The sequence below is a fragment of the Centruroides vittatus genome, unplaced genomic scaffold (genome assembly GCF_030686945.1).
Source record: "Centruroides vittatus isolate TY-2023 unplaced genomic scaffold, ASM3068694v2 contig_3255, whole genome shotgun sequence".
Lineage (NCBI taxonomy): Eukaryota > Metazoa > Arthropoda > Arachnida > Scorpiones > Buthidae > Centruroides > Centruroides vittatus.
Window position 1 is genome coordinate 144,985 of NW_027122088.1, and position 15,833 is coordinate 160,817.

General features: G+C 33.5%; 2 protein-coding genes across 2 annotated transcripts in view; one reads left to right on the top strand and one right to left on the bottom strand.

The window, feature by feature from the left end:
• Positions 1-10,048, top strand: part of LOC136973648 (inactive phospholipase C-like protein 1) — a 63,008-nt gene extending 52,960 nt beyond the window's left edge. Inside the window, exons 24-26 of the mRNA XM_067268391.1 lie at positions 7,063-7,155; positions 7,229-7,324; positions 7,392-10,048. Coding sequence (XP_067124492.1) covers positions 7,063-7,155; positions 7,229-7,324; positions 7,392-7,670 — 468 coding nt within the window. The 3' untranslated portion in view covers positions 7,671-10,048. The remainder of the gene's footprint in view (positions 1-7,062; positions 7,156-7,228; positions 7,325-7,391) is intronic.
• A 479-nt stretch (positions 10,049-10,527) lies between these two features.
• On the bottom strand, positions 10,528-12,544 carry LOC136973653 (nuclear factor interleukin-3-regulated protein-like). The gene is given in 3 exon segments (XM_067268397.1): positions 10,528-11,004; positions 11,007-11,595; positions 12,313-12,544. Coding segments are annotated over 3 exon segments (1,101 nt in total). The 5' UTR covers positions 12,366-12,544; the 3' UTR covers positions 10,528-10,545.
• Between the last annotated feature and the right edge of the window lie 3,289 nt (positions 12,545-15,833).

A 15,833-nucleotide genomic window follows, 5' to 3' on the forward strand; every position in this document is an offset into this window, starting at 1 on the left:
TTCACTTTCAATGTTCCAGAATACAAACTTTTGATGACCAACCTGTCTTTCTTTATTCTTTGTTTTTAATTTTTAAGGGAAGTTTTAATTTTGACATCAAGTAGCCTACAATGAAAGGTTGGTCGTCAAAAGTTTGTATTCCGGAACATTGAAAGTGACTAAATGGTGAATCCTTTTCCAACTGACTGTGTCTTCAATTTAATTTTAAGTTAATTATATCTTGCTGACTGAAGAGTGCCTTGACCATAAATCTTTCATTAACATTCAGTCATCCAGAATGATACAGTCGTGTTCATCCAAGAGAGTATCCTCAGGATCCTATGCCCCATATCCTAAGTAATAAGATCATGTGAGGAGTTGTTTGTAGTATTTGAATTTCTCTACTCCTTTTGTGTCTTAGTTCTCCCAGATTTACTTAAAGAAGTCTATAATATTCTGTTGGATATAATTACAGTTTTCTTTTCATCTTAATTTTATAAAATTTTCTTCTAAATATTTTCCTGTCATATTTAAATGAAACAGTATGTTTGTGAGAAATGGGTTTCGTTGATTTGCAAACAATTTGTTTCGTCATACTACAAATACTGCAGTGTCAAAATTGTGTTGATGTACCATAAGATTACAAGATAGGCCCTTATAAATCTTCCGTATAATGGTGCTCCTTTATGTGGACTTCAGTTTTAAAAATGCTGCCAACATGGCTAATGTTTAAACAGACTGCTCTACTACCCTGTGCTCAATTAATGGGAGTTCTGCTACATGTAAAACAGGGAAAAAGACTCAGGAATGTGGAAGAGTATGTATTAGTCCTTGTTCTCGTTCTGTTAATTCTATAAGTTAACCAATCCCTTATCCAATGCTCTGTTATCTTGAGTGTGTATGCAAACAGAATATTAACATTTTAGTATTCAAAAAATTCTTAGCTGATGTAAAGAAACACAGTACAGTCTAGACAGAAGTCAACAATTATTAAATTGTTTATTCTGTAAACGTTTTTTTAGTTATATTTTTATATAAAAATCTTTAAGTTTTAATAAACTTAAACCTGTGGATTATTTTCAAGCAAAATTTAAAGCCAAATTATCAGAATTTGATCTGAAACAAAATAGTTGTACCATAATCTAGTATAAGTATTAATAATCAGAAATTAATTTTGAATTAATTAAATAAATGTAACCTTAATATATAACCTGAAAACAATTCAGCAGTTTAGGCTTTTATAATTTTATAGGATTTTATTTGTTATAAAATTATTTATCATTATTAATTGACTCACTTTTTGTCCAGCTTGAACAAAGAATGAGTCATTTGCTAATTATCAATCAATTTTTGAATATTAATTCATAATTAACCTATTTAATCCATTGTTGAGATTCAATAAATTTAAAATATCAGAGAGAAAATATCTAAATTTTTTGGACTATTTTATATTCCAATTAATATATTTTTTTATTAAAAAAAATAGTTTGTTTATTATTGAATTCCATTGATTTATATAATTTGCATTTAAGTCAAGCATTACATGACATAAATCTCAATTTGTATTCATAAAACTATAACTATTAATATCTATGTAATTCTAATTAATGTTTATAATGTACTTTTATGAAGAAAATAATCAGTAAAAATTCTCTTTATTTCTTATTCTTTTAATTAAAAATAATTTATTACAGAAATAACAAGTTATTTCTTAATAAGTTCTGTTATTTTTGTCTACAAACTGTAGACATTCAGGCATTTATCCACTGTTAAAGGTTCCATTGAGTAACTACAGTGGCTAGCTCATCCCGATATTGGTCCTCATCCATCTTTACCCATTGCACCCATCATGGGTTCGGTCATCCCACAATGGGTCCAATCCATGAATAAAAGCCTTCTTAAAACCTGCATTGTAGAGTTTAAAAACATTAAAATACAACTTTATATATTTTTGATAATAGATAAATAACTTTTAAAAGTAGAAGTTACTACGTAAACATTTCTATAAAATTATTTGTGAGTTCAAAGCTTGTAAGTTTTTTAGAAAATTATGTTTGTGGCAGTAGCAATTTTTTTTATTAATGAGCATATTTATTATCCTGTTCCAATTAATCAACGTGACATTAATAAATTACTGTGATGAAATAATAATAATTATTATTATTATGTTGGGTTAAGTGAGATATACTCGGTTAACACCGGTGGCTGTGTACTATGCCGGACCAAAGTCAAGGCATAGTAACCAAAACAGAAATTAAAGAAGTGTATCAGTGTGTGTGTCTGTATTCGGGAATTTTCTCACAATATGACATGTATTCAATATAGTGGCCTTCTGTAGTGTGATGTATGTGTTTCTATTCAATTGTAATGTGCCCAGGCTTTTGTGTAGTGTGTGTGGTATGACACCTGTAGAGGAGAGAACAACAGGTACAATAAGCACCCTATCCATCCTCCACAGATGCCTTATTTCCTGGGCGAGTTCTGTGTACTTGCTAATTTTTTCAGTGCATGCGTTTTGTATATTGTGAGTGTTTGGAATGGATATGTCTATAATGTAAGTGATTTTATTGTGTTTGTCAATGAGTGTGATGTCTGGTCTGTTGTGGTAAATTGTTTTATCTGTGATTATGGCTCTGTCGTAGTACATTTTGTGCGTGTTGTTTTCCAATACTGTCTGTGGAATGTATTTGTAATATGGTTCGTGGATGTCTACTAATTTGTGTTTCTTTGCAAGCTCTTGGTGTATTATATTTGCTACTTGATTATGTCTGTGTAAATAATCTGTTTGTGCCAAGAGCTTGCAACCAGAGGTGATGTGTTGTATAGTTTCTGGCATGATGTGACATTTTCTGCATGTGTCATTTGTGAGTGTTGCATCTTTGAGTATGTGTTTTCTGTAGTTTTTAGTATTTATGACCTGATCCTGTATGGCAATCATGAATCCTTTCGTCTCCCCAAAGAGGCATCCCCGAGCTAACCAGCTGTTTGACGCAGTTTTGTCAACAAAATCATGGGCCAGATCATAAGGATGCCTGCCATGGAGTGCCTTTTGAGCTCACGATTGCTTAATGGTGTCTATGCTTTTTATATGTTGTGTTGTGTCCATATGATGTGAGTGTAAGTTTAATGGTGTGTTATTCGAGTCTGCTAGAGTTACTGCTTTATGTAATTGTGATGTTTCTTGTTTTTTGTAGAAAAACTCTCGCAGTGACTGTATTTGTTTGTAGTGAAGGTTAACTATGCCAATCAGGCCACGTCCGCCATCTTTACGTGGAAGGGTTAATCTTTCTGTGGCGGATTTAGGATGATGTTTATGCTTAGGAAGTGTAGTTCTTGTTTTCCTTTGGAGTTGCTCAAGATCTGTGTGAGTCCAATGTATAACTCCAAAAGAATATGTGAGTACTGGGATGACATATGTGTTTATTGCTTTAACTGTGTGTTTTGCATTTAACTGTGTTCTGAGAATAGCATTTAACCTACTTTGGTATTCTTTAATTAATCTTTGCTTTATTTGTGCATGTTCTGTTAGTTTGGCCTGTTGGAATCCTAAATACTTGTAGAACTCGCCCTCTTCCATGGATTCAATAACGTCTCCATTTCCAAGTGCAAAATCTTCTTTCTTCAGGATTCCTTTTTCTATGTGAACTGTTTTGCATTTATCTAGGCCAAATTCCATTTGTATGTCCTTGGTGTATGAATGTGTGATTTGTAGGAGTTGATGAAGTTGTTTTTGTGTGGATGCATAAAGTTTTATGTCATCCATGTACATGAGATGTGACAGTGTATACTGTGTTGTTTTTTCATGCCTGATATTGTAGCCATATTGTGTGTTGTTTAACATGTTGGATAATGGATTCAAGGCTAGGCAGAACCAGAGAGGACTCAAGGAATCTCCTTGAAAAATTCCTCGCCTAATAAAGATTTGGTTTGTTTGTATGGAAGTGTTATGAACCCTGAGATGTAGTGTTGTTCTCCAGTGCTGCATAGCGTTTTGAAAGAATGTAATGAGTGATGGATGTATTTTGTACATGTGTAGAATATGTAGCAGCCAACTGTGTGGAACACTGTCGAATGCTTTTCTGTAGTCTATATATGCCATGTGTATGTTTCTGTGTTGTTTGTGTGCTTGCCGTAGAATGACTGAATCTATGAGTAACTGTTCTTTGCATCCCCTGTGATTTCTACGGCAACCTTTTTGTTGTTCCGTTAGAATGTCGTGTTCTTCAATATGTTTGTATATTTTGTTTGCGATACAGGATGTCAATAATTTGTAGAGTGTTGGAAGACAGGTAATTGGGGTAGACAGGTATTGTGTGGGGTCTGTGGTATTGTTGTTTTTGGGTTTCATGTAGGTGATGCCCTGAGTAAGAAAATTTGGCATGTCTTGTGGATTGATGATGATGTGTGTTAGGTGTTTAGCTAGTTCCTGGTGCAGTGATGTAAACTTTTTGTACCAGAAATTGTGAATGTTGTCTACACCAGGTGTCTTCCAGTTGTGTGCTCTGTTAACAGTGTATTGGAAATCATGTATGTTTATTTCAGCACAGGGCATAGTTGGTATGTTGTGCAAGTTTCTGTTCTCCTCCTCGATTCAGCCTGCATCAGCATTGTGCGTGACAGCACTGGACCAAAGAGAAGACCAATATGTTGTGAGTTCTTCTTCTGTTGGTGTGCCACTGTGCTGTGTATCAGTGTTTGCTTTGTTATTAATTTGTCTGTAAAAGAGTTTTTCATTGTTTGTAAATAATTTATTTTGTTGTTTTCGTAGTGTACATGTTTTGTATCGTTTGAGTCTACGTGCTTTGGCAGCAAGTTTTTGTTTTAGTGTATCAATGTATTCTGTGATGCGTGTGTTGTGATGTTCATGTTTTGTGTGTGTTTTTATTTTCTTGAAAATGTTTTTGAGCTGTTTCCTTAATTTGGGTGTTATGTTGCTTTTAGTGTATTGTGTCAGCCTGCCTAATTGCTGTCTAATGTCATTTATTTGTATTTCTATTCTTCTCTGCCAGGCAGGCTTGTGATAGTATTGTGTTTTCTGTGTATTTGTCTGTGACTGTACTTTCAGTCCATGGTGTGTCACTACTGTGACTGCCCCAGCATAAACTAATGTATGAATGTCTGCGAGTGTAGAAATTGAATGAATGTAGTGTGGTAGTAAGTGAGTGTTTACATAATTTAGTGTTTTTCCTACTTCCTTTGACGTGTTGATTTTTGGTATTCGTGGTCGTTGTGTGGGATCTGTGCCTGTATATTTAGTGAGTGTTTCCTGAAATATAAGTGAGAGCATATTAGCTAAATCCATGTCTATGTTATCAGTGATTGACGAGGAAGTGTCTGTAGTATCATTAGTGGTAATTGTTGTATGTGTGTTATTATCAATGCTTGTTGCTGGATTATCCTGACAGGTTATGTATTCTTCATGAATGTTAGATGTTTCTGTCTGTTGATGTATTTGATCAGCAACCTGTTGTTTGATAAGTTCAAGTGTTGTTTGGGGAATAAGGTTGTTGTGTATAATTGTTCTTTTTTGTTTTCTCATCTCACTGTCCCTTTGTTCGGTGACAGTGAGATGAGGATACTGTTGTGTGAATCTATGGTGTAGTTGTTGTCTGTATGCTGTCATGTTTGTTTTGAGTTTTGTGATGGTGTAATAAGTACGGATGATAAACTCGTTCATTTCTACTGTCCATTTCATCCGTTGGCGTGGTTTTCCAGCCTTTGTGGTCTGTGGATGCATTGTTACAGAAACACCAAGGCTGGGTTGGTTCCTCACATCTGTTGAGGGCATTGCAGTAGCCATGCTTGGGCCGGTGCTGCTTTCGCCACCGGTAACCAGGTGAGACTGTGGCCTATTTTTCGAACGTGAGCCTCTGCCTAACTCACGAACGCGGACCTTGTTAACCCGGGCGACGTCCGAGCCGGTATCACACTTTGATCTAGTTATCACCATAATAAATATCTCCACAGAATGTGGGTGTGGTCACTCTTAGCTTCATTTCTCCCCATAGACCTTACTGGCATGGGTGTCCCTACCAGGAGCTTATGCTCCAGCCTGCATTGCCCTATGGATCAGTAAAATTACTGGGCTCTCCCACCACGACCAGGTGGTGACCACGGGAGAGTTATTATTATTATTATTATTATTATTATTATTATTATTATTAACATAGTTCATTTACAAGAAGTATTATCGTAAGCTTGTCTCAAAGTATTAATCAATCTGTTTCTGTCTTTGAAAAACTTTAAAGGTTTACAATACAAGCATCTAATAAGGTTGATAATGATCGAATTATGATTTATTAAAATATTTAAACATCCAAAAAATAATTTTTTTGGATGATAAGATAATTGACTATAAGAATTTTTATGCCATTCAAGTATTAAATTGGGGAGAGAATTTGTATCTGGTGGCTGCTGATGCTTAGAAGGAGGAGGGTGAGTCTTTGGTGATGTAAGATTGCATCTGTCATTAATTTTTCTTCCCAGTTGTCATACAATTGAAAATAATTCCTGTGTATTTGCAAATGGCTTTAACTTCTGGTCTGATGAAATAATTAGTTGTGGGACACCTTGTTTTCTTATGACTGGTGGTGATAGGGGTTTGGAATCAAATGGCAAATTTTTGCTGATGTAATAGTTGTGTCCTGCCATAAGGAAAATAATTATTGAGAAGAAATTAATTGTACAAATGGAAACATTCCTAGATTAGCTCTCTCAAAACTGACATCCTAGATGAACATTGCAATTGTTGTCCCTATTTAAGGATTGATTTTGGTGTCCACTTTACATGGTGTATTATGCAATTGCCTAGTTTGCTTATGTAGATGAGCTGTTCCTACCTAAGAGCCATGTTAACTTTGAGAAAGTTCATTCATTGATAATTACATATTTGATAGATATTTTTGTTTTAAACTAATTTAGAATTAATTTCTGTTTAGTCAATAAGTTGTTTTAAATGATCACAACAAATACTTTTTTGATAATGATAAAGAATTCATTTGACAAAATTATAATTATGACAAAGCAAAATGATGACAATTTATTAAAATTATTTTTTATCTTTAATTTTTTCATTTTGTATAGATGTCACATATGTTTACTAATGGTATTACACTGCAACAAGAATTGCCCAATCTTTGTTCTACAAATGGTATCAAAGGAAAGAAAGTTGAAAAGGTAGAGTACATTTTGTATAATTTTTAAAATATCTATTTAAAATATACTTTAAAGTAATTATATTTAAATTTAGGTTTACGAAAACTTATTTTGGAATATGACACTTCTTAGTGTACATATTGATAATTTGAGGGCAACTACTGAAGAAGCTTCTCGTGCTGTTCAACAGGTATGCTTTCAAATTTTCTTTTTCTAATATAAAACTGATTATAAATGCAATACATACATGTTTCCAGGTTAAAAACTTGGGTGCAGTTCTGAACAGAATTTTTCAAAAAGAAAAAGAGAATATCAGTACGGCCTCTTCCGAAAACAAAGCTTCGACAAGTACAATACTGACGAGCCAGTTGCTACCTCCTGTCCAACAAGTTCCACTAACGCCGACCTCTCCCTGCGACGGAAGGCTGAGAGGAATATTGAAGAAGACCTATTCTTCCCCCATTACGCCAAGCACATCTTCAAGGGAAAAGACTGAGAATTTTTCCTACCACAACCCCTTGGCTGATGAGAGATAGTAGACTCAACCCACACGAAACGAGCAAATAAACACATAAAATGAACGGACTTCCATTTATCATGTGATAGTTACGTTTTTTTGTTAGTTCGATGTTTATGTTTAAACTAATGGATATCTGTCTGGCTGTACATAGAAACCTGTTCCCATTTAAAATGTTAACAGTGTGTATATTATCACATTTATAATGATCACGATATTCCTTCTTTCATTATTCCCAGTCGAACTGGATAGATTGTTGTGATATAAGTAGTTACTGCCTAGTCAGCAGGTGCTATCACTCATAGAACAGTGTTTGAATATTAGGAGTATTTACACTACACCTCGATCTCCTTTTGCATGTGTAAAGATCTCATCATCAATATCATTTGTACATGAAAATATATCTTCCAAAGAGATGCGCCCGAGTCGATCAAGGTCGCCACAAATGCTGCAGCTAGTCGCAACTACCCATCGCCCCACACGTTTTCTTTTTATTATTGAGTTTCAAACATTGAAAAAAAATGTATTTGTTATAGTGTGCACATTTTATTTTTATTTCTCTAATTTATTATTTCTGCTAACAGTTACCAAAGAGGATCATAGCAAAAGAATATATTAATATTTTTGATGGCGTGTAAACATCTTTTGTAACTACTTAACATATTTTCTTTGTTAAATTATTTAAAATTGATATATTGTGTAATTTGTATCTTCAGCTATCTTAGGTCTACAATAATAAAATTATTAATTAAATTCTAAATGGCAGGGGCCATACATTTCTCTCTCAAAGACGATTCTATGATTAAGAAAGTAGTAATTTTATTTTAAAATCATAATACGAAGGATTAGATTGAATTAGTACAGATGCAGTAAGACAATAATTAACAACCATGCAAAAAAATTTGTATTTTTAATAACATTTTTAAGTTTTCTTCAACATCCAATGTATACATGCTATAGGTTGGTCCAAAAAATTATCGCTCTGAAAACTTTGTAACAGCGTTAAAGTTACACATACGGTATTGAATATGACACTTGTAAGTTGTCCATTCAGTACCAGTTGACTAGTTATACCTATAGTATTTTATACAACTTAGTCTCATATGCAATAGTATATGTATAACTAAATGCCGTTACAAATTTCTCACCACTCGGTAACTTCTTGGTTACTCTGTGCTTGAATTTTCTTATATAATAACTATATATTTAGGTATATTAGCATTTATTAGTTAAGCATATTCTGGTTTAAACTCAAACAAAGCAGCTCAGTTATTTTATAAATTAATCCCTCAAAGATGAAGCAGTTAAGTATTGAAACATAGAGTATATTGTTCATAATCTATGTTCTGTTATTGCCGTGTTTGCATTAGTTTAATACTTTGAAACGATTAATGATACTACTTACTCATTTAACTCTTTCCAAGAGTTAAACAAGATAATGCGAGACGATCAGGTCGCTTCTTTCGTGTAGTTTGGATGCCGCATTCCAGCTGTATCAACCCTTAAGTTAATGGAGCTTTTACAAATTACACAATATATCAAACTGTTAGCTCACTAATTGAATTTTTATAAAAATTTTTCTAGTCTGTGTCATGTCACATTTTGAAAACTTTAGCAGATATGAGACAAAGGTGGTAGAGAGATTTCTGTCGTGTCGGCACCGCGAGAGTCACATCACTTAGATCCCAGAGAGTGCAAAGACTTCCGAAATATTCCCCCATTGCATCTACGGAGATAAAGAAAAGCGTGTTTTATTGTTGATCCAAATGATGTTGAACTAGTTTATTTTTGTTGTTAATTTGTTGCATCTTTTAGATAGTTTATTTTTTTTAGTTAATCCCTAAAAATCATGCTCAAAATGTGACATATATTTGTTTTTATTATTCACTTCTATTTTAAAAAGAATATATTTAAATTTAAAGAGAAAAAAGAGTGAGAAGCAATTAAGAATATTTTTCAAAGACCCACACATGCAAACAAAGATTTAAAAACAAAAACAAAAAAATGGTTTTTTAAGGAGAGAAAAATGCAAGTTTAGTTCTCCAGAATACATATTTTTGAGCTTGTTATAAACTGTTTTATACAGTAAACTATACATATTAAAAAGAATATATATATATACATTATATAATGGATTTTTGAAGAAAAAAATAAAATATTTATAAGTGTTTACTAGACTGAAACTAGAAAAATCAGAGCAATAGCGAGGAGACATAGGATCATAAGAAAGAAATAGATGTACAGTCGAAATTTTGTAAATTTAGATGTAAACTACCAAGAAAACAAGTAAAACTGTAAAGATTTTACTTTAAAAAAAAAAAAAACAATTTTTTTTTCATCTGTTGAGTTATGTATAAATAAATTGTATAGCACCTGTAAGACAAGTTTCCTTATTTCAAACACTCCCCTAAACAATTCAATTATATGTATTTATTATAATTATTTTTTAGTTTACTGTACATTTATAAAATAATGAATATTAACAATCTAATCAGCTTAAAGTTCATTGAAGAGTAAAAAAAAAATATTTTTAAGTGGAGATACAGTTAAGAATCTGTCCTGTAACCCTATATAGACTACTAAATATATCTATATACATATATATTGTAAGTTGGTTACATACAGTGGCTCAACTGTTGACGTCAGCGATGATGCAGCTTAGAGGCGAATGTGCCGCACTTTTGCTAGAATTAGGTCAACGCAGCTGCAGAAAGTGGGTGAATGTCGTTAAAAGTAGGACACAGTTCACGATAACCGGTGCACGCTGACGTTTTTGATAACGTAACACGTTTAACCGGTGAATAATAATAATAATAATGATTTTAAAACGGTAAATTTTGCACATATCCCGTATGTATTTTTCATGTAAAACACTAAAAAACATTCACTTCTTTTTAAGTTTTCGATTGGTTCTGTTCGTGAGTATTATTATTATTGGCTGCTGCTGTTGTTGTTTTGGTAGTGGTGGTGTTGGTCGTGGTGTTGCTGCCACCGTTGCTGCTCTGATGCATCAGCATTGTTTTCAAGCTTGCAACTTCGGAAGCTAATTGTTGTAACTGGGATCTTAAATGGAAGTTTTCGTTACGTAAATCTGGTCTGGAAGGTTTTCTTCTTTCGCAATGTGGCGAACGATCCGAATCCCCGCTGCTGCCACTGCTACCGGGCGATGGGGTATCGTTACTCAACACGCTGCTGTCTCCGTCCGACGTGGCAGATACGTCTTCGCGCGCGCTGTTGTTGCTGTATCCGCTATCCGATTTCTCGCTAAGATGTGATTTGTGACGTAACTTGTGTGGCAGGCAACTGGTAGCGATGACGCCACAGTCTGTGGGCTGTCGTCGGGAGACGACCACGATTCTTGGTCTCCGCTGCTCTGTCCGGACGAGAAACTCTGCTGCGAACCTCTGTAATAAGCGGACAGAGCGGCTCTCGTGGAAACGATTTTACTCTTTCGTACCGCCGAATCGGTAATCGGTATGGCAATCTGGTCCGAATCCACTAGGCACTGTCCACTCATTCCGTACTTCTCTTTGAGAGCCACCAGTTCGGCTTTCAGCATGGCGTTCTCTTTGGCCAGTTCTATGAGACGGGATTGCAACACCATGTCGTTCAATCTCCTCTTTTCACGAGATCTCTTGGCAGCTTCGTTATTTCTTCGCCTTCTATCCCAATAGCTGTCGTCTTTCTTGTTGTCGGGGATGAATTCGCGCTGTTTACGTTGAGGAAACAGCTCTTTGCTCTTCAGGCTCGTTAGATCCACGCCCAGATGAGCCACGGTGGTAGGCGAGGTCCATCCTGTGGTGGTGACGACCGGTGATAAATCGGAAGGGCTCTGATTCGGAAACATGGCCGGAGACGGTGGAGCCTGCATAACAGGGCTATCCAAGTGATAACGAAGCTGTTTGTTTGGAGAGTGAGAAGCTTCTCTCGTATCTGACGAAGTTCTGCAAGTAGAGTGAAACCTAAACGTCAACACAACAATAAAATCGATGCTTTTTTTCGCGCTTTTTTTTTCTTATACAAACAAAAGCCGACTTACAAGTAGAGCATCTAAGCACGTCAGAGAAGCCGGTTGTTCAGGGACATAATTATAACTCCGCTGAAAATTCGTTTAAATTCTTTTTTTAAATTTTTTCCACAAGCATTTTAAAACAAAAAAATTCAAACAACACATTTAACTTAAAAAGTTAAACGATAAACAAAGCACCCTTTTGATTAGAACGAACACCCGAAAAATCAGCATTTACTCAGCCTCGTAATTATTAAACGAAGGTCGCGTAACCCTATACTTCAGCAGAGTTAAAGCTTAGTAAGGAGAAGCAAAGCCGCTTTAAGTACAGAGAAATCTTTTAAAAAATAAGCCAACTTACCCCTATAAGTACGTGAAGCTAACCTCACCGAACAGATAACAATCAACGTTTGACGATTAATCCCTTAAAAATCTCTTACATTCCTCCCTTAGATCGAAACACTACACGTGAGCCGGCACACACGTGCGGTACGTTAAAAAGAAACCCGATCAATAAACTAGACAAAGGGGAAAGTTCCGTTACGTCACCACCCTTAACAGCACGAGACCCGTTTCTGTATCTGGCATGCACCTCAAAGCTTCTTAACAGACGGGGGTATTATGTACTGTACACTTAATTAAAAGTTCTTACCTGATAGTAGCAGGCATTGCCCACATATCCTGTGGTGAATTTGTCAGTCTCATGACTTTTTGGAAAGTGAGAGTGAACGCGTGTCGCCGCTAAGGGAAGTGCAGCAAATTTGACCCAATTTCTACTCAGCTGATGGCAGAAGATCGCTGAACCTACGGAAAACGGGTCAGGGGAAAGTAAAGGAGGTCATGGTAATGCTGTCAGTCTGTAAGCTCGTCTGGTATTGGTAGAACTGATATACGTACCTAACGTTAGTGACGATTTTAGACGCCCTTCTCCTATTTGATGATGTTGCTCAATTTTAATTCGTTTTCTTGTCTGTATATATTTATTATACACACAATTTTTTTTTTAAATTAATGTTCCGGGGTATCTGACCTGCTAATTTTGAATAATAGTTACGAACTCGCCATTTCCGCTTTTGCGGATTTCTTCTGTCGCCTTGGTTATATGTTAAAATCTGTTAATAAATTAATGCATTATCTTAATGTTTTGAGACATGCCAACAAGAATTTATAGAAGAAAAAAAAAGTTCGTGAACCGGTGAAATGTTTTCTTGGATGAAATCCTCCATTTTTATTATTATTATTATTATTATTATTTTTTGAATGTTTGCCAATATCGGTTTTATTCTAAAATGTTTCTTAGTACAAAAATCTCTTTAACTAAAATCAAAAAAAGTTTTGTTTCTCCTCCTGAATGCTCTCTTGCAGATATATATATATATATTATATTTTAAGTTTCATTTCTTAATTTCAATAAATGAAAGTTTAAACAGTCCTAAATCCTTAACATAAATATATTTTTCGATGCAGTTCCTTGAGTATTAAAAAAAATACACCCCTTTTCTGTTGTTTAGTAAAAATTTCCATTTATGAATATTTTAGTTCTTTAAAATTTACTTCTTTTGTAGAATATTTTAATACAGCAATAAAACAACTTGGAATCTTTATAAACGGATATTTATAATTGAGAGACTGATTATTCAATATTTAAAGAATAAAATCCTTGTTGGTTCCTTTTAAAATATAAAAAACTTTCTGGTTTATAGGAAATATCAAGAACATTTTAAAAACTGTTTACACCTATAATAGAGTAAATAACCTGCTGAGTTTAAGGGTTTGAAAAGGGAGTGCCCAAGGATATTTTTGGGGAAATAATACTTAAATTTTAGTAGGAGTATTCAAGGATTTCTTTAAAGAAAAGGAAAAAAAAAAATTGGTCTGTTTATTAAAAATCGAATATTTAGAATATGTAATAACGAAAGAGATGCTCTAAGCAAGAATATTCTTAGATTGACTTGTTTTTAGTATGGCTTATCATATTGTAAGTAGTTCAAGAGTAGGGGAAGTTGTGGAAGAAGGAAGAGGCGGATCTGGAACGTCGAAGGAAGTATTATCATGGTTAAAGTGAATTTAGAACGGTTAATGTTCAAAAAAAGAAAGATGCCGGAATGTAGATTAAATACTAAATGTTTACACAAACCAATATGGCGGATGTATGAGTAGTTTGACGTAATTGAGATTTTTACGCATTAGTGTGATTTTATGTTTTTTTCGATCGTATATTTTAAATGATTTAAAAATGTAACGTAATAGTTCGTGTAATCGCTGTTATTTTTTAAAAATTAATTGTTCAAAAAGAAAAAAAAAATAGTGTATAAAATAGTTGTTTATCCGTTGCCTTGGAGACGTCGATAAACTTCCATTGAAACGCCACCTAAGCAGTTAAACCATTTTAAAGATTCATTACTTTTTTTTGTGCGTATGTAATTTTGTTTTGTAAAATAACCGAAACAGTTTTTATTTTTAATTTAACGATAAAATTCTTCATTTTAATTTTATTTTGATCTTTCGAATCTTCGATATTAGTTCCAATTCTCTTTTAAAAATGTATTTTATATCTCGATTTTTCTCGCCTCCTACGTGATTTACTATTTGGATGTCGTGACGTCACCGAGCGTGATACAATCTACTTCCGGTCTTGTTGCTAGGATACCGCTATACCGCATGACTGATCTCTCACGTGGTGTCCGATAGGTTATGTAAGTCACGTGTTAATCATAAAAGCATCGAAAATGTTTAAAATAACCAATGGCGATTCGGTTTATATTCGAGTATAATTTTATTATAAAATTTTGTTTTCAGTAATAAAATTAAGACAGTGTAAAATACAAATTTTTAATATGATTTTTTTTATATTAAAATAAAAATTATAACCAATCACTTTCTAATTTTCAAACTTTCAAAGTTTAGACGAACTACGATTGGTCGATTTTGAATGACTTCAAATGTTTTCAAATAAATGGTTATTTGTAAGGGACTTAAATAAGAAATTCATATATTTACCATAATCTAATTCTTATTGCAATATTTATGATAAAACAGGCTCCCTTAAGACATAAACGAGATAGTTAGGAGGTATAAACACTTATCCAAGGCCACAAACAACATTTTTTCTTGGATAGGCGTTAAGGAAGATTGCTTAGAAAATAGCTTGATGACTTAAAAAATTATATAAAGATCCTTCTACAGGGAATTTTACAAAGAACGAGGTTGATTTAACACCCTAAACATTTAAAAGAGGCGGAAACAGGAGAAAAAAAAGAAAATTATCTCTGTAATTCTAGAAATTAGTCACCCTATTCTTGAAAGTTTTTAATCTGTAAAATATCTAATCGTAACTTGCAAAAGGTTAAAGTTAGAAGGTTTATTAATGTAACATTTAACTAGATAAACACTTGGATTATATAAAAGTTCTGTTTTAAGAGTAAGCGAAAATATCGGGCGGAAAACAAGTTCGCACGCAGTTTACAATTATTATTATTATTAATAGCGTTTAAATTTAAAGTAGCGCTTATAATATCGTATTTATTAAGAAAGTCACTCTATAATTCATTTATTCATATTCAACTTCATTAAATGCTTAATTATAGATGAGAAAAATGAATGACTAAGCTTTTGTAACCGTCCTTCACATGTGTAACTGTATCCCTGAGATTATATCCTTAGTAGGGAGGTTATAGAAGAAGGGGGAAAATATACAAGAAAGGGTGAACGAACTTTATTATAGAAAGTAAAACAGTTATTTAGGCCAAGGTAAAAGATGCTGAGAATAACGTGAGTATAAGTAACGATATTTTTCGACCCAAAGGATGACCTAAAAACATGAAGGAAAAATGTTAATAATAATATAATATTTATTAAAATATAATAATTTAAATATTTAAAAAAAAACAAACTGTAGATTGATTCAAATTTTCGTTTCCATAGTAACTCATTGTCGCGTAATATACGTCACCGCACGCATTCGAATCAGGTCAGACGATTTCCTGTTGGTCACGTGATAGCAATTTTATTATATCAGAATAACGATTTATTTACGAAAAATTGAATCGAAGTTTATTCAGTTTAATAATAACAACAACAACAATAATAATAATAACAGAACAAAATTTAAATTTAAAGTAGTAAATATTAATTACAAAAATTAATTTTTTAGATGTTTATGGTCATTCTTTA